This window comes from Megalops cyprinoides, chromosome 10, assembly GCF_013368585.1.
Source record: "Megalops cyprinoides isolate fMegCyp1 chromosome 10, fMegCyp1.pri, whole genome shotgun sequence".
Classification (NCBI taxonomy): domain Eukaryota; kingdom Metazoa; phylum Chordata; class Actinopteri; order Elopiformes; family Megalopidae; genus Megalops; species Megalops cyprinoides.
Window position 1 is genome coordinate 10,889,933 of NC_050592.1, and position 27,801 is coordinate 10,917,733.

General features: G+C 43.4%; 1 protein-coding gene across 1 annotated transcript; it reads left to right on the forward strand.

Moving 5' to 3' along the window:
• Positions 1–1,804: 1,804 nt before the first annotated feature.
• Positions 1,805–27,608, forward strand: si:dkey-246i14.3 (ephrin-A4). The gene is made up of 5 exons (XM_036539374.1): positions 1,805–1,986; positions 18,134–18,429; positions 20,285–20,353; positions 26,833–26,859; positions 27,050–27,608. The coding sequence occupies exons 1-5, from the start codon at positions 1,865–1,867 to the stop codon at positions 27,142–27,144; spliced, it is 609 nt and encodes a 202-aa protein (XP_036395267.1). The 5' UTR covers positions 1,805–1,864; the 3' UTR covers positions 27,145–27,608.
• The last annotated feature ends 193 nt before the right edge of the window (positions 27,609–27,801 follow it).

Here is a 27,801-nt window from a genome sequence, read left to right on the forward strand (position 1 = left end):
TAACGGTGTAATACTGTTAAAATGAGTGATTGTGTCCCTGCATTAGGAGAGTTACCTCCCACTTTCTTCACATCACCCTCTTCTAATCTAACGCACACGCAGATAATAACACGGGACCCCCTACTGCTCTCGCCCATGGTGGTAACAGTGATTACTGCCACTACCAAGTCCCACGAGGCCCTCTGTCTACAACGAGGTAAATTAATTCACGCGCACAAACGTGTGCACTCAGGGCACACACGCATGCGCTCATTACATAGGATGCGCGTAATTGATTTTAATGTTCTTGCAATAAGGATAAGCGGGGCAAAAGAAACTGAATCGGACAACGGGCGACAAAACAGGGGAATATCATTACATGAAGATAAAGAAACAGAAATGAAACAGTGAAAAAAAAATCAGAAGCCTAAAACACTAGTGAGAATCAATATTCAAAATATTACATTACGGTATATTATGACATTTTTGTACTGTACATAATTCTTGTTGGAAAAAAAACTGGGTCGCATATTAGTCAAACCATTGAGAGCTCATCATTCCATGCACACAAATATTTAATGTTGATTTTTATAGACAGCAATATGAACCTGTTTCCTGGTTGTTTGAGATGACTGACAGTCAAGACAGTGCTGCGAAGTCAGCACATCGCAAAACGAGTAAAACATTCTCCTAACCGTGATTGAATGCGTTGATGAAAAAGCGTAACAAATAGGAATTTAATTTCCATTGTTTGCTTTAGCTCTGACAGTACGCAGTTTATTGCGTGTTACTTGGCAAAAAGAAAGTCTGGGCCTGATAATGATTCGGATATAAGCCTTACAAGTGTACGCTACATAAATAATTTTATCCATGAACGAAACAAACTTATTAAGACGTAGTACTCTCATATTCCCCTGGACATAACAACTCTTGAATTAGACCCTTTATCTAATTATATGGCCATACAGACAGCAAAGTAGAAAAATATCTACATAAAAACAAATTATTTTGAGTCCACTGTATCAATCCGAGCAGTGAACAGTGCAAGACTCTGTTCCAGTTCAAATGAGAACTAAATTATTACAATTTATTCTGTGGACGTAGCAGTAGTGCGATCTTTAACATACAACACGTCCATTTGCGCTCACAAAAACAACAATCTCTCCAACAGACGCCCAGCACACCTAGCAAACTATGGAATGTTAACACCGCCCATCTTTGTTGCTGATTCGTTTAAAGTTTTCGTGGCCCCTCCCCTTTCTCCTTACTACTCTCTCGACTTGTACTCCAGCCTACAAATTTAGTAGCTTCACTTCTACTTGCGTTGTTCGTTGTATTGCGTATTAAACCAAAGTGGTGTAAAAAGGTATTTACAGGCCAACATTCAACGGGTGCTTCAGATGAACTGATTTTTAAGCAGCTACCGAAAAACGCGTGTACGGTATTGTTTCTTCACCTAAAGAGAAAACGTGGAATTGTTTTAGTTTTCCTAAGTTCTTAGCTGCACGGAAATGCGATGGAATACCTCTAACAAACGTGGGGAGAGAAGTGGATTTGAAGGAATCAAGCCGGCATACATAAATCAATCAAACATACTTTGATGTGCTTTATTTTGACTATTTTACGTATTGTAAGTAAAACATGATGCGGGCAAGGGCAGCACATACAAGATAGTATATATTGAACTCACTGAAGAAAAAAATTACCTTCGTAAATAACGTAATTAACTTTGGTAGTGATTGCACGGAGTAGCCTACTCATCCTCTTCAAATTCGTTCAACAGTTTACCTTACCTGTCTTAAAATTCACCCAACCCCCCCACTAAGCTCCCACCAAAGCACCTCCTTATAATCGACACGGAGACAAGCATCGTCCGGCGGTCGTTATGGGTTGGCGTTGGTCACTTGGAGTTTCCACGGTTTGGAGGACGACTGTTTTCATGCTCCATGTAGTCTCGACTGCACTGGCGAAGAGGCACGTTGTCTTCTGGAACAGTACAAACGCAAGGTAAGCCCGGGCCCGAGCTGTTAAAAGTATGTGAGAGTAAAGAACTTTATAATTTAAGGCAGCGGATAGGGGTGCACCTCACATTAGACAAGAGGTTTTTTTAACTCATGTTTTTGGTTCCCATTGATGGCCTGTTGCAGTTCTTACACTTTAACATAAACTCGAGTGCTTTGCTCAGGTACAAGAGGCAGTGCAGCGGTGTTCTCCTTAAAGGTGCTGGATACGCGTGAGTCAGTGCAAGAGGAGAAAGCGCCGTTTGTACTGCACGAACTCTGATTATATTTTCCCCTCATGCACAGCACATTACCACAGCGCTACACGTTTTATGTTTGTCATTCATGTCAAGGCCTGACAGGCTAACCTAACATTTCTTCCAAGGCGGCTGACAGAGGAGCCTGTCAGAACCGTTGGGGTTCACATTATTTGACAGTTTTTAGAGCCCCGAGTAGTAAAGCGGGTCATATTCCTGAGCGTTTTGACGTGGGTGTGGGCTTTCCTTAACAAACACTGAGTCTTGAGTAGCACTGCACTTAAGGGTTTGGCACCATTAGCGTTCCACTTGGGCTTGCAGCCTGCGGAGACTTCTGCAACGTCCCTGCAGCACCGGTCGCAAATGCAGCATTTGGTGTCCTTCAGTTTAGGTCATGTTGGACTAAAAGGTTTCTGGCTCGTTGTTGTACTTTTTTGTCATCATTACTTAGTTAAATCAACTGGGTGCCTGATTGGGTATAAGTCCTGACATTTTCCTTTCTCTTGAACTGCCTGCTGGCAGGAGAGCTATAAAACCTGCTGGTTTGCAGCCCAGCTGGGTGCAGCATTGAGGAACACTTTTTCCACCACCAGGAAATGGGCAATTCTGGCACTTGAAGGCAGGCATTGCTGTTTTTCATCGACCTTTACATCAGCAACTAAAGAATGCAGAGAATCGTATGTGATTTGACTTACAATTCAGACGAGGACTGCAATCAATAATAATTATGATCAGAGATTGTACAGAAAGCAGAATCGTTGCAGTCCTCGTGGATCGGAATTGCCCGCCACGCAGCACAGCGCTGTGCGTTTCGCTGTGGTGAGGTTTAGCACAGCAACGCGTTGCAGGTGGGTGTGTTTGTTCCCCTTAATTGTGGCAATCTTTCTCCCAGCCAGAACCTGCCTCATGTCTCTGTCCTCCTGCTGTAGCCCTTTTCTTTCTCTCTCTCCCCATTGCTTTGCACCCTTCTCCCCTGTCTTACATCTCCACAGTCAAAACCAGGGTGAGCTGAGCCTGTTGCTACACTTCTGTCACAAGCTAGATGCTAATGGCATGACAAAGAGCTTTGTCTCCAAAGCTCTTAAGCATAAGTAGCATTTGGATAAATCAATGCCGGCAACATAAAATTAAATTCTCACTCAAACTGCGAAAGCAGTTAGATTTTTTTCCTCTCTCGTTATTTATTTTTTTTCCTTTCAAAATATGAAATGTTCTTTTCTAAACAATACAGTGAAGATGGCTTTTAAGTCCCTTTCTTTCTCTCCCTCTCTTGCTCTCTACTTGTAGTGTGCATGTGACCAACTCAACAAGTTGGGGCACATTTCTCATGGGCAGCAAATGTCATTTGTTGAAATAATATGCGGCTCTTCCACTCGCTTGCTTAAGTCTGTGTTACCTTTTTCGTAGTCACTGTCTCAGTAGCCTTCACCTTCACCCCTGCTCTCCTTCCTTCTCAAAAACACACACCTGTCAGTAGTGCTTCATTAGGGTGGGGTTTTTTTTTTGCCTGTGATGATTTCAGTGCCATTTCTACTTCCATGCACATATTTTTATCAGTGTGAATAAAAGAAGAATGGAACGCTTGAGGAGCTATAAGACAGTTGTGTTCGGAAAGGAAGGATTTCGCCATTTTGTTTGCCTTTGTTATATTTCTGGGTACTGTCAGGATTATTATGGCCTCACACGAAATCAGTCACACACACACACACACACACACACACAAACACACGAACAAACACACCCATTCTACCCGTTCGACAAGTCAGCCGTGCAGACACAGATTTACCCAGGCACATGGATATTCAAATTGACAGCTAAAACCCTCTAATTTTGCTCCATCAGAGAAGCTGTGATTGCACCTCTAAATGCATCTCACATTTTGGGTGGACTTTCATAATTTGTTCAAAGTCTTCCTTAATCTTGTCCTTCCTTCTGCAAATAATTAACTTAGGAAACCTGTGAACTGTAATCAAGATATCCAGAGTGAGATAATTACGTTGTTTTTTTTTTTTTGGTTTTATTTTGTTGCCTTCCTGGTAACAAATAGAAATCTCAAACAATCACTCCTTTGTTCTCCCTCTGCTTCACTGTCTTTCTCTCTTTCGCATCTTATTGTCTGTTCTGCGGAGTGTTAAACCTTCATATTTCTAACAGTATCATTTCCATTACAGCATTGTGCTGTGCTGTGTGAATTATGTAGCATTCTCCTTCGGTCTGTATACAGCTTTATTTCCCCTTCCTTGGAAAACAATGTGTTTCAGTGACTGGATAGGAATCAATGTTTCTCACTGCTGAATGGCACTGTATCCGTTTCTGTGAAACAATGATGCAGTCAGGAGAATGCGGTGAATACTGCAGTTCATTGAGCTGGCTCAAAACAGACGTGCATTAGCGTGCGCGCATCCTTTTCCATTTTTGACATGAAAGTTTTTGTTTTTTTATCCCATCTGATCAATCAGGTGTAATTTCCTCAGTTTATTAGAATATATGAGAATTATAAATACAAAAAGGCCATTCTGTACAAGATGAATGGCAATGGAGTGCCTCTTAACAAAAAAATCCATGAAGATTTATCTGTAATTGCAGTGGTTACTGTGCAAATTATGCACCAAAATGTCCACCCATGCAAGTGAACAACGTTTACCCTCAAACCAACACAAGATGGTAATCTGGGAGTAAATAATCCTGTAACTGCATTGAAACATTAGACACAAACTGCATTTAAAAAGTATATGTGCTTTATCCTTGACTTCTGTATCCAGATGGCCCTCTTAGGATCTCTCAAACTGACGTAAGAACATATCTGTCCCTGACTGGAACAGGTTTTAAAGTTACTAATCTGGGTTTTGAAGTATCGGAGAATTGCATGAAAAAAATGTTTTAACTTTGACGTCATTGTAATCGAAATGTAAAACAGTTGATTTTTATTCATAAGTTTTCCATACGTTGCAACCAGTTGTGTTGTGTGCATCCTCTGGAAATTCTCTGGTAATGATGTCTGGCATCATTTTAGGCAGACATGCATGCTAAGTGTTCAGTGAGCCCTGCAAGTAAAATGTTTCCACCATATTCTGTAGAGGAATAATCACACTTGCTTGATCTTGCCACTATGTGGCTTAGATTAAGAAATTTTCAAATCAAAGATTTTTAATTATCATTAATTCATGGTCACAGAACTTGAAATAAATTATGTACAAATCTGAAAAATATCATATTTGCTCAAATTTGACATTCAAAGTTGAATCAGAAGACAATATCTATTGAATAGAAAGACCCTTTTTTTACTCTATTAAGTATATCTTTTGCTAAATGTTTGATAAATTTATATTCATCAGGTCGCTGTGATCCCAGATGAGTGCATTCTTATTTAGATTGAACCTGAGGATGAATAGAGGTGGAAGAGTTTTGTGCATATTGGTGATATTGGCTTTAGTTCATATGCTGTTGATGCATTACACTTAGTTAAATTATTTTTATACCTGGAGCGTATTATTTTTGGGTTTTTCGATTGCGGATATGAACTGGTGTGAAAGTGCAGTGTCTGATGTACATGCTGAAAGGTCTGTCACATCACTGAGATCTTGTATTTTCCCAACCGCTGTTGAGTGCCTCCGCCGGACCAGTAGCCCCCTAAGGAGCATTAGATGAGATTTGCACATGAGGCTTGTGCATATTTCAGTCACCTGGCAGCATTTTGCCAGCGACTGCCCTCTGAAATGGATATTGTTCATCAGAGTGAATGAGCCGGTGGAAAGACCTCACCCAGTGAAGGGTTGTGCTTTTCAGGAGCTGCTGGCTGGCGCTCTGGGGACCCTGTGCAGCTCTCCGGCATGCTCCTGCTGTCTCTATGATGCTGTCTCTGCAAGCACGCTCTCGCCTGTCCTTCACTGTCTGGCACTGAGCTCTTAGGCTCTAACCCCACTTCAGCCGGCTGTTTGAGTTGGGCTTTCCTCTCTCTTCACTTATTGGAATTCTTGTGTGCTCATGTTAGGAGCCCCTGGGCTTTGCAGGACAACAATGACAAATAAAGAGCAGCAGATTCCACACTGACAGGGCAGCACTGTACATGATGCTGGACTAAAGCAGAACATCTGCCAGATGAATGGGTAGTACCGTGCAGACTTATTTTCAGGGTATAGAGACGCACGGTACAGCTCAATGCAGTACAGTGTGCAGTGGAGTTAAGGTAGCATGGAACTCTTCTTTTAGTGTTGTTCAGTGGGGCACATTACTCTACACAGCACTACTTAGCTGTGTGTGTGTGTGTGTGTGTGTGTGTGTGTGTGTGTGTGTGTGTGTGTGTGTGTGCGTGCGTGCGTGCTTTCAGAGAGGGGCATAGTGTGCAAGTTTGTTTGCTTCTGTGTGTGTGTTTGAGGTGGATGTCTGAGAGCGTGTTGATTTGTGTGAGTGCACGTCAGTCTGAAGTTCAGCTTCTTATCTCTGTGTCAATATGGCACCGTGATTTAGAAGGAGGGTGATGTGGAGGTAAAAAGGATACAGACACAGAAAGGGGAGAGAAGGAGGCCAGGACAATGAGGTTGGCAAGCCTGAGTGTGAATCACGGTCTGCTGTCTCTCCCCTTTAATTTAAAAGGGCTTCATCCATTAATTTAATTTCTCTCCATTACCTACCAGTGCTCCAAATTAATTGCACATGCATTTTTTTTCTGGGAAAGCCTGCCATTGCCATTCTGTGATAGGAGGGAGGGGGGGTGTTCTGCCCACTGTTCCATTCCCTTTAACGCAAAAGCCATTACTCCGGCGGTGGATAAAGAGAGGGATGGAAAACGCATTATGAAGGGATGATAGGGAGGGAGTCAAAAGATTTCAACTCCCAAAACAGCAAGCAAACCCCAGAGGGAAGGGAGAGAAGGTGAGAGAGGGAGAGGGTGAGGGAGAGAGAGAAAAAAAGGTGTCAGAAGGTATTACTATCAATGTCAGGACACATTTTGAGAAAATGCCCTCTCCCAATGCTTGTAAGTCGCAGGAGAAAGACATGGAGGGAATGCTCCCTATCTGAAAATGTCACGTTTTACTGTTGACCGTGTAAGTTGTCTAATTTGCACAGTCAAAGGATGAGGGGGGAGGGGGGGGGGTGTTCTGACCCCAAAAGTTCATGGAATGTTGAATAAGATAAATTTGGAGGTCTCCAATGAGGTTCTTTCACAACCATGTGTGTCTCATGTGTGAAGTTCTATTCGCATGAGTGTGGGTCTACATGTGCCATTGAACACACAGTTGAGCCGGGGTGCGTTCTTTCAGTTGCTTTGGCAGTAACTTGAAACGCATGAATTTCAGGTTGGTTGTGAATCTGATGTGCTCCTTCTCTGTTTAGATTCCCTCCAATCTGTCATGCACCATCAGTCAAAGTGGCCCATTGAAATGTGGTTAAGTTTGTGCTAGCTCATTTTATTCCTCTTCTTTCGGGGTCTCTTCTCCGTGAATCAGAAACATCTCATGGTGGTATTTTTAAGTGATAGCTTTTGTAACTGAAGAAAATCCCCTTTAAATTAAAAAAAAAAAAAAAAATGGAATGTGGAAAAGAAGGCACAAACCATTTAATTTTGATTGTAGAATTAGGCTAAGTCCTTAGAACTGATGTCATATTTATTACTGATTAAATGGATTGGAAGTGATTTTCTTGCATATTCAATTCAGTGATATATCTAACGTGTACATTCCACAAAATCGTCTTTTATGAAGGCTAAAAACCAAAGGCTCTATTGCACCGTGAAACAGACCTACTCTCTGCATATTCGGATTCTTTCCATCAGAAATTGTTCCATGTCCTTTTCTATTTATATAAATTGAATGTAAATAGAAACCATTGCTGGGCTCTCCATATATAAATAATTATTAAGTGATTAATTCAATCCAGGGTATGAAATCATTTGACATTGTTTTTACAGTTCTCCAGAAAAACCTGAAACACACTTACATACATACATACATACATACATACATACATACATACAACTGAATACAAATTTTACAAATTATTTTACAAATGTCAGCTCAGGTACAACTACAGATTCTGTCATTCTTACAAATGTCAACCAGATTAATCTTGAAATCATTACAGGCCACACCCCTGAGAAGTAAGTGTATTGCTTGATGAAAGTGGATTAGTGAGTTTGATAATCTTAGTTAGTTTGCTGTTACCCCTGGCTGAGAGTCCACTCTGCCTCCCCCACAGCGTCTTTCTTCTGCCCTGCCTGCTATGGGCAGACTGCTCATTAAATATTGTGTTTAATTTTTTTTTTTATTAACATTAGAAAAAATTCTGCTCCTGGTGGATTTCTTTCTCAGGGCTATGGACCTTCAGCCTTACACAGATAGGACAGATAACAATGAAGTTTTTTTTTAAAAAAGGGGTGACAACACAAAATGGAAACAGTAATGGCCAATTACCAAAGATTCAGTACTGCACAATTCATCAGGAATCCAGTACAAATTAACAGAAGTAATTAAGTAAGAAATACAGCTTTAAAATTGCTAGCAAGAATATATAAGTTATGATCATTTGTCAAAGCAATGTAACTGCATCTGTCCGTTGGGTAAAATAAAAGAAAAAGTGTGTTCATTTGCAGCAACTGCACATTGGCATTCGTTAATTTGTTTTTTGTGCTAGTGTTTCCAGATCGGTAACAATTGATGATAAAATTAAAATCGTTGAATCAGTTTCAGTGAGTAATTAGGTGCGCAGCCTGTGTTTCCAAACACTCAGTGAGTGACTCGTGACATCATTAAGGTGAAAAATTATATTGAAGCTTGCAGTTTCTTTTCCTTTCAGGACAAAGGATTAAAACAGAAGAAATGTGTTCACGGGTTGGCGAGGCATATTCAGTATTTCCTTAAGCCATCCCATCAATACATCTCTCCATTTTCCCTCCTTTTCTCAGCAAACTTGTCGATTGACTCCCTTGCCAAGTGACTGCTGCGTAAATACAGTTGGTTCATTGGCCTTTCAATGTTTAAGCTAATAACACAATAGTAATAGTGTTTTTCATTGCTGTAACTACGTACCATGTTTTTGGAAGTGTCATTATGTTAAGGGGATATAGTTATTTTGTAATATCATGAGGAAAGAATTAAATGTGATTCTGTGCACTGTGGTGCACAGTGTTGACACTGGCTTCATATTAAATAAATGACTTCCAGTTCACGTATGTCATGCTTTCCTATTTCACAACCATAATGCTCAAATCCAAGTAGAATTCATTTGTGGATTTCAGTTTTATGCGGAAAATGTGATTTATTTGGCCTAGAAGGCTCAAGAGTGCTAGTACCATAGCCGCTTTAAAGGGATGCCATAAACCCTCAATTGGTTAAAAAAAAAAGTGCATCTCTGAGTTCTACAGGACTGGAAGAGTGAGACAAAAGAAGAGAGAATGTGTTAAAGCAGGTGATAAAGAACGTGATAGATGAACAGGTACATGTAGGTATGTAAGACATGCAGTTAACAGTGATGGTGATGATGAGGTGATGATTGTTGTTATATTTTTTGATATGTTTAAAATAATCGTCATTTTTGCATTAGTGTGCAAGCATTGGGCACCTCTGTACCCTGCTGATATCAAAGCCTTCTGCTGTAGAGGGGTGGCTCTTTTGTGCCATAGCAATGAAGCACGTTTGAATTTGAATTTGAAAATTTATGATGGAGAAAGTTGGAGAGAGGGAGGCAGGGACATAGAGGATAACAGAGAGAGAGAGGAAGAGAGAAAAAGGGCAGTTTTGTCCCATGAGATTACAATGCAGTGACCGTGAAAGTGCTTAAATAAACACTGAGAGAGTAGAGGAGGGAGGGAGGGGTGGGGGGGGGGGCAAGAGAGACGGAGCGGAATGTGACAGGGAGAGGAAGAGAAACAGGGAGAGGAGGGATGTGGAGAAAGAGAAGGCAAAGGAGGGGGGCAGCCTTCCAAATCGGGCGGAGAGACAGCGGCGGCCGGCCTCCTCCTCGAGGAGGCCCCTCTTAAATTATTCAGCCCCTTCCTGTGCGCTGAATCCTGTTTTCCTGACATCTCTAAACGAGGGCTCGCAACCCCAATGCACAGGGCTGCAGGCCGCTCAGACACTAACAACCCCAGAGGCGTCAGTGGCGGCACACACCTGGGGAAGGCGCGGGCCGGCGGTGCGGCTGGCGTGCGGAAACTGACCTCACGGCGAGAGAGAAAGAGAGTTCCAACAACATCAAAACCGTGACCCACTTTCTCATGATGAATTCCGAACTCAGGACTGATTTATTATTATTACCTATTTGCTTAGCAGGCGCCCTTTTCCAGCCAGGCGCACACGTTTTACTGTCTTCCTCACATTCTCCCTAACCCATTTATACAGCTGGCTTTTCATCGGAGGGAGCCGGGTCGAGAACAATGAGGGCGCGTCGCGAGACAACAGAGGCTGTTCCACCTGAGGTTTGGAACCCGCAAGCCTCAAATTTGGAGTCCAGGCAGCCTAACTACTGTTCTGCTCTGCCGTGCCAAATGAGACAGTTTGGACTGTCAAAAATTCTGCCAAAATACAAATCGGTTAACCCCCCCGATACACACACACACACACACACACACACACACACACACACACACACACATACATACACACACACAAACACACACACATACACACCTACATATCCACACACACATAGATACACTCATGCTATCTCTCTGCCACCTTGAAGCAGATGACAAGCTCTGGGCTTGTCCCCATATGACAGGTTGAGACTTAAAGCCGCCAATTTAGGTTTGGAAGTTGTGATCAATGGGTGGCGTAAGGGCTTGGATTTAATCCCAGTTAGGGGTTGGCTGTCTCCCAGACCACTGCACCTCTGACCCTGTTTACTCCCTGCACACCCTTGTTAAATGAGCATGCTCAATGCACAAATAAGGGACCATTTCTGGCGTGTTCGATAGGTCTCGGAAGAGCCCTTTGCTTCGTTTAGCCTCCAGTTCTTTCGCTTTGACTTCCTCCGAGCGTTTGCTAGGGGGCGAAGTGTTTGGGTTCTGAAGTCGGTTGAAGCAACGCGAAGAGTGTGAAAGCTGGCACGGTTCGGTCTTGGAACACGGCGAGGCAGGGCCCGCAGTCTCAACATCAGTGTCACTGGATTAGGCTGCTGAGACCGCGGGCCCTGGCCACGTTCCACGCACCACAAAGAAAAAACCGAAAACTCCCGCTCCCTGCAGATGGCCTGGTCGCACCGACTCCCACGGAACAGGGGCAGGATTAACCAGCCGAAACGCGAGCCAGAGGTACCTCCGTCCCAGGCAGCCCCACGTCAGAGCGCAGCGCCAGTCACGGCTGTCTAGCTGTAGGACGTACGCGTTTGAAGCAAAGGCTCGCAAATTTGTCTTGCGCCAGAAAAAAATGGACACCAAAGGGCCCGGCTAATTTCTTTGTGGAATACTTAAAAACGCTCCTGCAGGTTCTCAGGAGTGCAGCCAGCAACTCCAGCAGAGATGAACCAGGCCGTCTCGCTTAAATCTCCACAGAGACAGGAGCGCTTAACCAGGCCCGCTAACAGCAGGCTGACCCACAGTGCCACACACAGACACACGCGTGCGCACACACACATTCAAACACATCCACACACTAATAAATTTGCCTGCACATGCACATACACTAAGACACCGATGCACAAACACCCATGCTGCTTTACACACTCACACTGTTTAGCTCACGTGTAACACGCGTATAAACGTGTGCACACGCCCACGCTTTCTCTCACAGATACACACTTATGCATTTGCCTGCACATGCGCAAACATGCGCACACACACACACACTCACGCAGCTAGACACACTCACACTCCTTCACGTGTAACACACATACATACACAAACTTTCAAACTCTGACCAGCGTATGCCGAGGCAGGGCTGCATTCACACAGCCCCCATAATAGAATCCCTGCAAAAACGCCGTTTGAGCTAAGTTTACTGAGCCAAACACCAGAGAGCTGAGCAGTGAGTCCAAAAAAAAAAAAAAGCGCCAGCAGCTAAATAAAACGGATCAATTCAGACACACAAAACCTCTATGAATCCCACTGGAACAATAAAGTAAAATAGCAGAGTACGCGATAATGCTGTTGGGCCCTTGAAAACCTCTTCCTGACAGGATGTGTACCAAGGGTCAGGCGCAAACAGGCCAGAAAAAGTCCGACCTGGCCTGGCCGTGTACAGATTCAGCGACCACAGCCTGGCCGCTGAAACTGGCTCACAAAAAGGTTATTGGAGGTAAAAAAGAAAAAAAAAAATCTTTGCTCTAATCTGGGAAGGGTTGAGACCAAGATTCCATCCCTATCGTCCAACAGATATGCAAAAAAAAAAGCACTTTTTTCCTGTGAAACATTTCCCTTCGTTTGGGAGAGGGAGAACAGATGGCCAGCCTTGCTGCTGAATACGTGTTCATCTGCGACTGCCTGATAGGTCACTTAGACACAACAGAGCATTCGTTTCTCGCAGCTTTTTCCCCCCTGCATCTCCACTCTATTTCGACAGCAAGAGGGGGAAGTAAATGCTATATGGATTGCGGTGTTCTAATGTACGCGCTGTCCTTGTTTTTCTGTTCATTGGAGGGGTTGATACGGTGTTGAGTACATGGAGTGAATGTTAATTGTGGAAGTGTCGCTGTACCTGCATTATGCAGGCTCCACCATGTCACATCCATGTACTGTACAGCAGTGCTTTGACAACACCCACAGCGTTCCTTTTGAGGGGGACGGAGCCAAGGTTGACGGCGGACAGAAAGGTGACCGAGGCGCAGGCATGAAAGGACTCATGCAAATCGCGAGGAGATGGACAGATCGGGACAGCGAAAGTGAAGGAGAGGAGGATGGAGCTCCCTCCATCAGCTCCTATTGATCTGCGGCGGTCCCTTTCCCTCCCCTCTCTCCGTCGGCCCGGGCCGCTGCGGTGCTGCTGTCTGTTCCCCTCTTTCGTTCCGTGATGGAGGGATGGCCTATGGAGCGAAAGGGCACTGAAGCGATGGGACCCTTTGGGAAAGAATGTTCTTTCTGTTTTGTTTTTTTTTCCACCCTCCCTCTCCCACTCAGTGCTCTTCCATGCCCCCCGTTGATTCTGACCCCTCTTTCTCTTTCTGCTCTTTTGCCTCTATATCTCTCCTCCTCTCCATGCGCCATATACCTGGATACTGTTCACAGGCTTTAGTGAGTGCTTCTGTAATCATTTCTGGGAAGTCAGTTTCCACTTGTCCATTTCTTTCCTGGATTGGCCAAAATAACCATTGGACACGTAGTAGAATTGACCAATTAAGGCCAGTGATTTGGTTCATTCGGCAATTAAGACTTGAGATGGCCATTGTCCAGAGAGCACTGTGGCAGAAGAACTGCTCTGTTCTATATTCTTAGGAAACTATCCTGGAATTTGCCATCCAATTCATTACCCGCTCACGCAAGGTCACTGTGTCATAATTCCTCTCGATTTGTTTGCGTGTGTGTGTGTGTGTGTGTGTGTGTGTGTGTGTGTGTGTGTGTGTGTGTGTGTGTGCGTGTACATGTACACGCACACACACATAATAGAGCTGAGAAACGCCATTTCATAGTGTGCACTGCCTGCGATTCTGAAAGACGGGGAGAGCCTCATGGAAAATGGAGAACACAGAAGCAGAACTGCAAGGCACCTGTGAGTGAGGTGGCAATTGTCACACCAAGTCTGGGGTCAAATGGTGACTACAGCAGTATTGAAGCAATAAAGTGGCAATTATCAGGCACTCAAATAATTAATGCAAGCCAAATCATTTTATGTTTGAAAGAATTTTGTTAAGGATATTGACTTCATCGTGGAATTGTAGTCTATACAGCGTCAGCAATCCACACAAATTAACGTGTCATATGATTTTTTTTTTTTTTTTAATGAGTGAATAAAAAGTCTTCATTCAGTTATATTCTTTTGCATGCTTCATTAACTTTACATTTCACAATTAAATAATAGAAAAACCTTGCCTAACCGTATGTCCATTTCATCCATTCATTTGTAATTCCAATTTAGCACTCAACTACCTAAAAAAAATTCAAATGGTCCTGTGAATAGGTGTCCACTACATACATAACATTTATTGTGGAGCATTTTTGGAGCGCATATTTTTATTGATGCACAACACATATTAACTAAAACATCTTCACCCTACTCTATCCTACCACAGTTCAGTGAACCAAAAAACCCTGGATGTTGTACAAATGCAAGTGGGTGTGTTTATATACTGTAATATCAGCATTATTATAGATGTATGCCATGGGGCATAATGTGAATTTATCTGCATCTCAAAAACTGCTCACATGAAAAAGTACACTGTATTTATCGTGCACTATCCTATAAATTTCATTCCGGAGAATTACACACAACCTTAAATATACCTCCTGTAACTTCACATGCTGTGCTGTATTAAATCATTTCTCTTTTATGGTATGGTATTTTATGCTCATAATGGTCAGATCTGGTGTGAAATGTGTTGTGCGCTGTAGCATCTTAACCTCTGGAGCATGTAGGGTCTCTGTTTGATCTTTTCTGAGGTTCTGTTTGGCAAAACTAGAGGCTTTTAGGAATAATTAGGGTGTACCTGTCTCAGTGAGGAAAGGAGAGTGGCAGAGCGACAGGACACTGACGGTGGACATCTTTCTCAGAAAGGCTCACATCCTTTCTGTAATTACCCGTGAATGTTTAGTCAAGGGGGACATGGAAAAAGAGAGACAGAGGCTCTATGAAAAGAAAATGGTGGAAAATACAGGCAACATGGTGTCAAAGAAAGACAAGGGGGACACAGAGAAATGCTTTATCACTCTAATGAAAGATTTTAAAGACTTGGCTGATATAGCATATGCTTGGTGTAAATTGAGGTGGGCGTGGTCCACGGTTATCCACATCTCTCCCTTTTTTTCCAACCTCTTCACTTAGTGTCTGTTTTCTTTTGGTCAGATTTCTGGTTCGGGAAAATGGTCATCAACTTATATATTTACTTAGATATTTCTGAGTGGGAGTAGTTTTTGCATTTGCCGGTGTATGTGCTTCAGGTCAGTACATGTAGAGAGCTCAGAATCAAAGGTCTCTAAGCAATAAATTTCAACTCAGAAATCAGTGTGAATGTTCTGTCTGTATATTAGCAAATTCTTTTTTTCTGTGCACATACCATTTAGAATTTAAAATGGATTTAGAATGAGAACATCCTGTCTACATCTTTACCCTCAGAATACAACACTCACGTGAAAGATCCTTGAGAAATGCTCATGTTTAATTTCATGTAACGTTGTACATTCGCAGGTGAACAATTGACTAATGTATTAGAACATAGTGCCAAGGTGTAGCTTATGAAAATTTAAGAACTCAAAACTATAATTTTCTAGTATTACTGTCAATAACAAAAAAGATAAAATTGCAAATTGACCTCCTTTTCAAAAGAAATCCTAACAGATACTAAAATGAAACTGAAGGGTTTATTTTTTATTCAACAATATTTTCAGGCTGTGGTGCCAGAGGTTGCCTCCGTGCTCAACTCACATTAAAATTTTGAAGTTAAAAGGTTGTGCCCACGACTGACCCCTCCCCCTCCTAAAAACTTCCATGTGAGCGGGTGTTATGTCCTTGAAATTATGCATTCATTGTAACTTCTACATGAACTCACAGGACAATAATGGGTAATTATGTTACAAAACAATGCAGTACATTTCAAATGTCTAGGCTTTTAGATAAACATCTCTAATTGTGAGGTCTGGATTCGTATTCATGTTACAGCGGCTGCGTTCCAAGGTATCATTAATTGAGATATGCTGTTATTCTGGGGTGTTGCACACAGACACTGTATTGATCCCATTGGCTTGTTTAAGTCACATTTGAGTGATCTGGATCAATTCTGTCCCGTCAGGCTGATTGATCACCAATATTCTGCGACTAGTATTGATTATGTTGCTGGTTAATGTAATGCTGTTGTGGTCATGAAGTGGGATCCAAGGGAGCTCAGAACTGAACTGTTTTGTTTTTTCCTTTTTCGTTCCTTCTCCCTGCATCAGCCATTTTGGGTTTAAAGGGTTTTTTTAAGCTTCCTCATTTTGGTTGTGTTACTCCAATGTTTAACTTTTTTCAGTTCTTTTTTTACATCCAATTATGTCTTATATTTTCTTTCCCTCTCTCTCAGGTGCTTTTTTTTCTCCTGACTCTTTCACTATGAACATCCATCCAGAGTCTCCAACTTTGGCACCTTAACTCTGTCACTGCTTTCCTGCTCTTTTCCCCTTCGCTGACTCCCACGCTCCTCTCCCTCTTCCTCCCTCGCTCTGTCGCTCTCCTATAAAGACCCCCGGTGACAGACCTGAACTTGCAGCCCCGGCCTCACATCCTGTCTTCTCTTCCGCTCTCTTTACCCCCCCCCCCAATCCCTCTCTCCTGTTCTCTGTGTGGAGCAAGACCAATTAAAATACATCTTGTCTTCTCGCTGTCTCTTACAAGGCGCTCTCTAGGGCCACTAATTATAACAGAACCCCCTCTTCTCTTTCTCTTCCTCTGCCTGCCCCTCCCTTCCACCATCTTCACCTCTCTCCCTTCCTCGCCCCCTCCCTCTCTCTGTATCTGTCAGGGTTAGGAGCGGGGGGCGATCCTCCTGGTGAAATGGTGCACATGGTCCACAGGCTTCAGTAGTCGCTGTGGAAATGAGTGTCAAAATGAGGCTGGTTATAAATTCACCAAGGCCTTCCTAATGATATTGTCTAGTCATGCGTTTTTTGCTCAAAATCAGAGACTCTTTGCTTAGGGCTTTGGTGGGTGCGTGCATATGCTCGGCGGCTGTAATTCTTTCCTTAATTTTTGTCGTTTCTCTCCAGCGTTCTTGCTGCTCGTTTATGCTTATTTGCAAATTCGGTGCTTGAAAGTGTGATCAACAATGGGAAGCGTTTGACCTTGTTACACGCGTGCTGTGCTCTTGCATTGTAACCCAATCAATCAAATCGATTCTCATGATGTGTATTTGTACTTGACAGATGAGTGGCGCGGGTATGCGTGTCTAGTGAACTGCCATGTTGCTGGCTTAGGAAATTAAAAAAAAAAAAAAAACAATGCATCAATTCTCAGACTGAGGTCCATGGGCCATTGTAGAGATAATTAAAAAATGAAACCTCATAGGGGAACTCCGGTTAAAATCCATAATGTGAAATGCAGTATAATATGCTGTGTAATATGTATTGAACACTACATTGATGGCTGGGAGTGATGTTTTCATAATGCCGTCGGCCAGACCGCTCTCCCAACTTCCGATGACGTGGCTGGAGCAGAGACAGCTCAGAGCTGTTGCTGTTTGTCAGTGGGAGGAAGCTGGACGTTACCGGCGGAAACAAATATTTTGTAACAACAAAATATGCGCCATGCGCAAAGCGCACATCTGCACGCTCTGACGAAGTCTATCTACAGTCTGTTTGGTGGCTTTAAGCATTCAGAGACCTACGCACAGAGAAAACAGATTTCTGGCAATAACTTCCTGCTTCCTCCCACGGACATACAGCAACAGCTCTGAGCTGCCTTGGTTCCAGTTATGTCATCTGGGGGGATCGGGGAGAGGGTTGGCTCTGGGCTAACTACACTATGCAAGCATTGTTCTCAGCCATCAAGGTAATATTTCATGCTGTGCGTATTATACAATAGCTGATATATTTTAACATGAGTGCTGCTGTAACTCCTCAGCCATTAGTGAACGGTTAGTGTAAACACATCTTGACGTGGTCTAAAAGTATAAAAGCCTTTCATTTTAGTCTGTTCAGTTGTAATGCATTATTTATTTGTTCATCAGCTTCCCATAATTTACACGTTTACTGCCAAGCGCAAGTTTGATGACCGCTGCATTACTGAACGTAGTAATGTTCTGCCTATTTATCCTTTCCATCATTCCCTGTACTCCCTCTCTTAGGCTGGCTCAAGGAGGTCTGTCCATCCAGGTCAACCTTAGCGACTACCTGGACATCTACTGCCCCCACTACCCTGCCGGGATGCCCACCTCCACTCCCCCCGAAACCCTGGCGCTCTACCTGGTGGCGGAGGGGCAGTTCCGGGGCTGCGTGGAGACGAGGGGGGCGATTAAGCGCTGGGAGTGCAACAGCCCCCACGCCCCCTTCGGACCCGTGCGCTTCTCGGAGAAGATCCAGAGGTTCACGCCCTTCTCCCTGGGCTTTGAGTTCCTGCCAGGGCACCACTACTATTACAGCTGTGAGTCATGCCAGGAGTTCTGTGTGCTTCTGTGTCTTTGTGCGTGCGTGTGTGCGTGTGTGTACTTTTCCTGAGTGGTGTATTTACTACATCTCCGTGTCCTTTGCCCTCGCCCTCGTTTCCTCTTCCCCTGTTATTTCAAAGCGCTTCCAAGTTGCAAAGATGGATCGCTGGTGTGAAAATGGACAGCGTTTCCGGTCTTTCGGTGCCCTCGGTTTCACTGCTAATCTCTCGTTTCTCTCTGTCAGGATTGAAAGAGAAGATGACTAACAGAGAAAGGGGTGGGGGGGGGGGACAAAGAAACTGAACGTGGTTAGAGAAGGAGAAAACCACTTGTTCAGAAAGAGGGAGACAAATACAGGGAGAGTGACTCGTAGGAAGAAAGGAGAGAAAACAAATGGGGCAAGAGAAGCGTGGAATGACAGAAAGGACAAAGGACAGGAGATGGGCAGGGGCTGATGGACTGCGGGGTGGCCAGAGAAAGGGGAGAGCAAGAGAATGGAAGAGGGACAAAGAGGGGAGAGAACTGGGGAGACGGACGGAGAATCTTTGCATAAATTACTACTCGGGTCCTCTGGACAATGGTGTATTGTCGGGCCATGAGACAGTTTACACACAACGGTGCAAACCCTATTGTGTCGCCCCCAGCTCTTGTGAACTTAACAATGGCCTCCCCTAGATAGTCTGAGCACAATATGGGCTCAGACATTTCTGTGCGCATTGTTAACATAAAAAGACGGTCCACAATGTTCCTGTATACATTTTTGTCATTGTGTAATATGCCAGGCTTGGGGCAAAGAAGTCGGGACAGTAAGCACGTATTGTAGTTCAGTGTTAATGCCGGTCAGGGAGCAAATGAGCAATAATGGCAAACAAGATCTTAATTTCCCTGAGGCATTGTTGGTGTTTTTTTTTTTTTTGCTTTGCAATTTCATCATTCTTATGGATTCTACTGTACTGGACGTTTAAGACCCAAGTGTTCTACCGGAATTCTCTAACTGCTTCTTGGTCAGTTTACAGTAGCCAAATGAAATGTAACACAGGACAGAACAGCTTTATGTTGCATAGTGCGCACTTAGATTGGATATTGAAGCCTTTTATTCCTAATGGTAGGGTCAAATTACTGATTCGATGCTCTACCCAAGAGTGAATGGATTTGTGTCCTTGTTGATGTTATTTACTTTTCTGTGTGAAAATGCGGAAAAAAGCCTCCAAGACCTATAGATTTATTAGGGAGGGGCAGGCCTGTCAATGTTTAATTAAAGCTGCCGTTTAATTTAATGAGAGGATTTTTGTTCTTCTTTGGGAAGACAAGGCCTCTTCCCTCTCCGTGTTGACTCAGTGAATGTCAGCGGCCTTGCACAGTTTGCATTTCTCTCTCTTTCATCCTCTGTTACCCCCTCTCCCCTCCACGTTGGCACGGTGTTGTTGCCCTGTGTGTGTGTGTGTGTGTGTGTGAGAGGGAGAGAGAGAGGGAGAACTCCCTCCCTTTCTTACAGACAAGGGCATTACTGCGAAGGTCTAGATTATGATTTGAAAGCCGGGATGGGCATAGACTAATAGACCAAGTGGAATGTAAGACAGGCTGGGGTATATTAAAAACACACTACCTGATGTAATTGAAATTCAAAAATTAAATATGTAGCCTTTTGCCGGAGTCTGTTTGCAATAGGGTGATATATATAATATATTATATATTATTTATATATATATATATAAGTTCACCAGGCCATTGCCTTTTCATTATTTTCAGAGTGCTTGGTTCTGCTCTTGATGCTAGCGTCAGGCGTTTGTGCTGGCATTTTGCTGTCTTGCTTTAGTGATTATTGAATGGCTCTCTGTCTCACTTCCCCAGCTCTGCCCACAGAGGAGGGACCCCCTCTGACCTGTCTGAAACTCAGAGTCACAGTGTGCTGTGAATCCAGTGAGTACACTCCTCTTTTCATCCCTTTATCCTTCCCGCTCTCCCCCGCCACCCCCTCGCCCTTCTCCGTCCCCTCTCTCCGCTCCCGGGTCAGTCTGCTGTGAGGGAGCAGTGAGTTTGCGTGCCCCTTTCCTCCTCCCCCCTCCCTTTCTCCCTCCACCCTCTCGCACTGTGCTGTGAATCCAGGAGGCACACCTGTCTTTTCATCCCAATCCATCCATTCATCCCTCCGTTCCTGTCACAGACCTCCCCCTCCCTCCCTGGGCCCCGTGAACAGTAAACACTCTGAGCACAGTCTTTCTTCACCACTCCTTTCTTTCTTCACCTTTATCCTACTCTCACTTTCTCTTCGTCCTCTCTGTTTCCACACGGTCGCATTGGGGGTTGTGGAAATATGGAAAGTGCTCCTTTTCTTTCGCTTCCCACTTCCCTTCTTTCTCTCTCTCTCTCCTTCTTTCTCTGTGCGCTGACTGCTGTGTTTGCGATGTGTATGTTCCCCTTTCCCTCCCTCCTTCCTTCTACACTAGCAGCTCAAATTCAAGCCTCCGTCGCAGCTGAAATCGGCATGAGCGGCATGATAGCTCGCACATTGGTGGCCAGAGTCATTACAGCACCACCACAAGTGCGACCCTCAGTAAAGGCGTGCAGCTCTATTGTAGAGATTCCCCACCTTTTATTTGAGACGATGGTGCACATTGGGCTTTTAGTTCGACACAAATTGCTCACTAAGCTGTGTTTGCGAATCAATGCCATCTCCTCAGAGTTGATTTAGCACTGAGAAAGCCTGCAGAAATGTTGACCTTCCGGCTGAATGAGCTGACATCAGATGGGAATGCTGGTCAGTTAGTGTAGGAGTAGCTGTCAAGAGCGTTCCATACAACCCTTGTCTGAACTCCGCTCAATCCATTCAGTCTCGGATAGTTCTCAGACTCCTCTGTGCTTGACTAGTCGAGAAATTAATGAAATGTGTTTCGCAGTATTTACCAAGTGAATGAATGAATGAACAAATTATTCCAAATGACGTGATGAAAGAATTTGCTCTGTAATTTGTATTATGTGCAATTATGTGTTGGCATCCCAGCTTTAATAGGTCATTTGTACTAATCCTTGTGTATTTTAATTAAAAAATACCATAGATTGTTTCTGAAAGAAAAAGCTGTCTTTTGTGCTTTTGCAAAAAAAACTGCACCTCGAGGAATAGAATAGATTTAAAACATTTGAATAATGTGTAAAAATATTCAACAATCTAAAGTAATTGGTAAAAACATGCATTAATCATCAGTATATTTAGGAGAAAGCTGAAGTATGTTGCGATACAGTTCCAGAACTGACCGTTGCACAATTCTCCATCTGCAGTTCTCATCAGATTGATGTATTTCACTATTCGCCGTCTCTAAGGAAGGGCAAGGTGTGAAAAATGCACATGGAAAGCTGCAAGGCCTCTTTGCATCTCCCTGGTGTCTATGTAAATTTTTCTCTCCCCGTTTTGCGCGCACTCTGCCCTTTTAAACAGCGATCACCCATCTCCTCTGGCCTCTCCTCTCCCTCTGTCCTCCTATCCCCTGTTCCTTGAGCGAAACTAATCCTGACTAAACTCTAGGATTCCCCTCCTCTCCGTCTGGGCCCCCCCCCCCGCCCCATCTCTTTCTAGTGTTCTGTCGTTCTTCAAGTGGCACTAATCTTCCCCTCTCTCTGTTTCTTCTCCTCTTTCCTCCCTCCCTTGTTTTTATGATCTGTCGTCAGCGGAGCAAAACTAATCTCCTCTCTATCCACTGCAGTTCTCTGCTTCCCGCTCGCCTTCCATCTCTCTCTCCCTCTCTCTCTCCCCCTCTCCCCCTCTCACATCTTTCTTGTCCTCTCTCTCTCTCTCCCTTTCCACCTCATGCCATCTCTTTCTCCCCCCTCAGCATCTTTCTCCTCTCCTGCCTTCATCTTCTGTCACTCTCCTTCATCTCTCTCTCTCTTTCTAAATGTATACAGTCCTGCGATAATGTTCTAATAACCCGGCTGAAGTGAGTGTTTAAGGTGTGAGCAGCTGCACACTGTCCAGTAGGGACGTTTAGCGCTGCTGCACCTCTGTTCGTGCCCGGTTATGATGGCTTTAAAGATTCCCTTTCATCTGACAGGCAACATAAGGCGGGTGTTTCTGTAAACCACTGAGTGTCAGCTCTGGTCCTGTGGTACCACAGAGTCTGCTGTTATCCTTTTCAGCTACTTTATTAAAGCGTCACCTGAGCTGTCCTCTGTTTTTCAGTAGCTAACGGCAGATTAAAAGAGTCCAATTAAGTAATTATAGTGAAAGTAATTTTCCTGTAATGTCACTGGGGTGCAGTGGGTAAAAACAGTAGGCAGTACTAAAAATTAGACATCATGTAACTGCAAGGCCATGGCCGCAACTACTATACTGTGGAGCGTGTGTACTTGTGTGTGTGTGTGTGTGTGTGTGTGTGTGTATTGGGGCCAGATTTTTTTTTGTTTGTTTTTTATTTTGCTTTCTGCCTCCCTCCATCTCCTCTCCCTGGGTCCCTCTTTCCCCCTTATTTTGTCCAGTTGAAAACTCTCCCATTTTGTAACAGTAATCCCTCCAGCTTTGCTATCTGTCACTCATGTGTCCAGTCTCCCACAGGTGTTAGGCAGGTTTTTAGCATAAATTAACAAACTCGCTCTAGCGCCAGCGGTTAAGCCCCTGAATCATAAAGACTCGCCTCAGACACAAAGACCTGGGGAGTGTCTCTGTGGGGAGTACACTGTGGGGAGGACTGAGGGAATTGGGGGGGGGGGTGGGGGGGTGGGGGTGCTGTGCTGTGTGTGAATTACAGTACTGTGCAATTCTGTGTTAATTATAGCACCGTTAGGCTACCATTGTAGTTTTTGATATGTGTGTTTGCCAATATTTGCCTTCTTAAAAGTATTAATGTCACCAGCAATAATTTGCGCTTGATAAGAGCCAAACGACCTAATAATATATTGACACAACACTGGCTTGCCAGGGCACTTTTAAGTCCCTCCCTGCACAACCTTGCTACACGGTGACAGCGATGTCCCGCAGAAGAAATGTCTCTCTTGCAATTTCTTCATCAGTGCCCTCTCGCTCCTCTCCCCTTCTCTCACTGTTTTCCGAAGGCATCTTGTCGAAACATTAATTCTGCTGTTGTTTTTCCTGCTCTCTTTCACTCCCCCTCTCCCCTGCTGTGAAAAGCCATTACAGCCATTTCTACTTTCTTTCTAATTGATCCCCCCTTTTCTCTCCTTCTCTTCTTTCTCCGTCTCTCTCTCTCACTCCTGCTGTGAGTACACTATCATGGTCATTTTTGGTTGCAGTCCCTCTCCCCCTCTCCTTTTTTGTTTTTTTTTTCCCCCCTTCAGAAATCTCTCCATCTGTACTTCATACCCCTCCCGCTACCTTTCCCTTCTCCCTCTCCTTCCTGGTCTTACTTTGCCTCCTTCGTTTATCGTTGGTGTAATGTAAAGTCTATTTTTTTTTTTTTTACGAATTAGTGTGGATTTTTTTTTTTTATTTCCGCGTTCGTTAATGCCATTTGTGGTACGAAATGAACAGAGGACCGCGGTCGCTCAGTTTAATATTGTGGCGGGTCTGTCTAAAATGGCGGCGTGGAAAAGTAGACGTTGTGCAGTGAGGCAGCGTTGTCGTTTTTTTCCGAGCGACACAGCAACGCGGTCTCCATGACGGATAGGACCCCCATGACATGACTGCGGGACGTTGAGTAGTGTAGTTAACCCTGGAATAACATGATTGTCTGTCATAGAGAAATGTTGTTTCACCTGGCATGGGATTTGATTGATGCAGAATTATACAGCACAACTTGATACATGATATGACTGCAATTTTAGAGCGAAGTTTAAGCCGCTGTGTGACCTCATGCGATTAGTACTGCTGTGCAGTGTACCCTGTGGTGTGATGGAAAGCTGTGCAGTTGGCAGGGGTGTAATTTATCCAGGTGAGTGTTGTGATGCAGTTGTGCTGTATAGTTTTGATCGTTAATGGTATAGCATATGGTATAGCAGCGCACTTTAACCTTGGTGTTCGATGTGTTTTAATGGTGGCGTGTGGTACAGGCTTGTCCTTCGCGGTATGGTGTATAGTACAGGGGTGTAGTTTAGCCTTGATGTATGACATGAAACATTATATACAATTATTCTATAAGCAGTTCTGTGAAGGTATATTACATAGGACAGGGAAGTACTGTGGCCTTGTGATGTGTTGCAGTATTGGTGTATACTGTGAAGTGGTCTGTGATGGTATATAGTATGGTCTGTGTATCTGTTATGGTACTAGGCTGCAACTGTGACTATTTACTTCTGAAAATTAGTTTGAAGTTGTACATTTTATTGATGTTTTATAGTACTTCAGGCTGTTTTCCTTTCAAGGTGATTGTTTCTGGTTTTTTCATTTGTTGTTTATTTACATGAACAAAGTACCTGATAAAGCCTAAAGCCATTCTTTGTTTTGAATTATAATCAATGAAAAAAATACTGAAGTTATGTATTTAAGTATGACCCATTTGCATCTTGATTGCTCAGAGGTTTATGGGTTATATGGTTTTCTGTGAGTAACCATCTTGTGGCCATGGCCTTTTTGTGTGCCAAACCTTTGTTAAACCTCTCTCTTCACAAATCTCTCAGTAAGGCCATTGCCTCTGATTTTAACCGTAATATTTATTTCTGAAAAAAATTAGCAATTTTCACATTACCATATAAGTCGGCCTTTTAAAATTTGGGCGAAAATACCACAAGTAATGGTATATGCATATTTCATATCCAGTGCCGAGAGCTCTGAGGAAATGAAATAGGTCTGTGACATGGTCACTGAATTTAATCTAAACTGAAACACAAACCAAAATTTGTCATGATGCTGTTTGAGTATTTTAAGTATATGCAAGCATGTTAAGTTGAAAAATACTGGAGCTCTCACACATTACATTGCCAGATAATACAGCGGTTATTGTTATTAATGTTATTGCCTTGCTGCAGATACAGTTTGTGAGTTGTCTTTATCCAATTAGGCTCATTCAATACTGATATACTGTTGAGATTTTTTCAGGGATTTAGTCAAAGTCATCAAGTCGAATGTACATGAAATTGAATTAAATTGAAGCAGAATTTTAAAAATTAATTTTCTGTGAAGGATCCATTCCCATTTTAATTGCAGTTTTCTGTCTCTCGTATTTAATTCAAATTCAAAATCCAATTTCAATGTATTAATATGTTTTTTTATTCTATTCAGGATTGACCCTACCTCTGATATGTGCAACTGAAAACTCATCCCATTCAAAATTGTATTGTGTCCTGTACTTTATGTGGTTTGCATTTGTGTTTGTGTGTGCATGTTTGGCATGTGTGTGTGTGTTAATACATGAACATATGCTTATGTTTAGTATTAGACAGTGTTCTGGTTATTTATTTAACTTGAAACATATTGTTCATCAAACTACACCTATTGATTTCTGATATCACTCCGGGGCACGTTGGAGACTGATCTAGCCAAGGTAGGCTGTCAGTCAATCCAGCTGACCTGGAGACTTAACACAGAATTTCAAAAGAAATCAATGTAGCAGTCCATAGGTCCTGTTTGGCCATGGCTCAAACTGTGAAATCTCCAGTCCTCTTCAGACTGGATCAATACTGTGACACTCTGACAAAGCACCATTCATCAATAAGTGTAGTCTAGTATTCATAAACAGAAACCTCGCTTAAAATAAAAAGCAAAAAAACACTTTGAACCGCTGAGGAGAAATATTAGATGAAACAAGGATGCAACATTTTGCAGTTTTGCCATCTCTCTCGTCCTCTCTCACTCTTTCACCCCTCCCTCATTCTCTCTCTCCCTCCATTATTTCCTTTTAGTCGACCCCCTGCTGAGCAAATGACACCCAGACACAAACACCCTCCCTTCCCCATTTCTCTCTCCCTCTCCATCTGACCTTCTTTCAGGTTCTCCTCTTGCTGCCTTTCTCTCTCTGTTTTTCTCACACTTCTTTTCCTCTCCTTCTCCCTCTCACTTTCTTTCTTCTGTCCCTTCCTCTGTTTCGCTCTGTCACTCTGTCTTCGTCTCTTTGTGCCGCCCCTCCTTCTCTCCCTCTCTTACTTTCTCCCCTTTTCTTTTTTTAAAACCTGCCCTCTTTCCTTTCTCTCCTTTTGGAACCCTCTTTTCTCTTCTCTCCGTTGCTCAATATTATATTCCCCTTACCTCTCATTCTGTTCTCTTTTGCATTTGACCTTTAAAAAAATCTGCATTTGTGATGTATTTTTGGGTTGTGCAGCCGTTAGTCGTTTTTCATGGTATTTGCGCTTCTGTAATAGTAAATACATCAGTCTTTTCATTTGTGATATATTTACTTCAGTGTACAGTTAGGTTTGCAGTAATCATGTTCAGAAACCAAATGTTATAACTCTCCCTCCCCTTGTATCTCTTCGCCCCCCCGTCCCTCTCTCTCCCTCTCTCTCTTCCTCTCTCTCAGCAACAACAGAATCTAATCTGGAGCAGGGTAAGTTCTTTATCAGTTTGCCATTTGTGTCTATAGTGTCTGTATGCCTCTTTGTTCCTTTGTTAATTGTCTGCTTGTAAACATTTCCTTGCTGTCAGACTGTATTCATTCAAAGATTTTTTTTTTTTTTTTTTTGTCCCATCAGATGTCTAACTCTCTCCCCTACTTGCTCCCTCTCTCTTTCTCTCAGGTACCCCAGCTCCTCGCAGTGCGGCCAGTTCAGTGATGTCCACCGCTCTCCCTCTCATCTTCATCATCCCCCTCTTCCTCCTCTCGTCCATCTGACCTACATCTCTGATACCCCACGCTGGGGCAAGTGTGCACCGACTCTGTTGTACGTACCCCATGTACAGTAGAGCGGGGATGGAGCAGTTCTGAGACCCCGCCCCAGAGAGATTTGAGGTAGCCCCTTTATGTCCCAGCGCCATTTCCCCAGGATACGGAGGAACAATGACCCTAGTACGGCACTGTCATTCTCAGTGAAGCAGGCATCCTTCCGCCCACCGCCAACCTCGCATAACAGCTATGCACTAAACACTCTAGATCTGACTCACACACGGAGCCATACACTGAAAACTCATTCCAGCCAACTTATTCACACAGCTGTACACTGAACACTGTCTCTGATTTTAAAACGCACAGCAATTTTATTCATTTTTGAAATGGAAGAAATGGCCAGTTCCCCATTATATGGGCTGTGTTTTCAGTTTCTGTGGCTACACTGAAAACAAAGTCTCTCTCTCTCTCTCTCACTCATTCACTCTCTCTGTGTCTCACTCTCTCCTTCACACACACACACACACACACACACACACACACACACACACACATACAGTTTTACATTTATTTGATGTCTGGCTCACACAAAAGGAAATGCTCAAACACACTCCCTTGCACAGTTTTTCTCTCCTGTGTCATTTTTGGAGTGGCACTAATCTCTCT

What these genes read in the sequence shown, in the direction of transcription:
- si:dkey-246i14.3 (XM_036539374.1), top strand. Translation starts at nt 1,865, where the DNA reads ATGGGTTGGCGTTGGTCACTTGGAGTTTCCACGGTTTGGAGGACGACT. An exon ending in CACAGTGTGCTGTGAATCCA is followed by an intron (nt 20,354 to 26,832) that starts GTGAGTACACTC and finishes CCTCTCTCTCAG; the next exon opens with CAACAACAGAATCTAATCTG. An exon ending in AGAATCTAATCTGGAGCAGG is followed by an intron (nt 26,860 to 27,049) that starts GTAAGTTCTTTA and finishes TCTTTCTCTCAG; the next exon opens with GTACCCCAGCTCCTCGCAGT.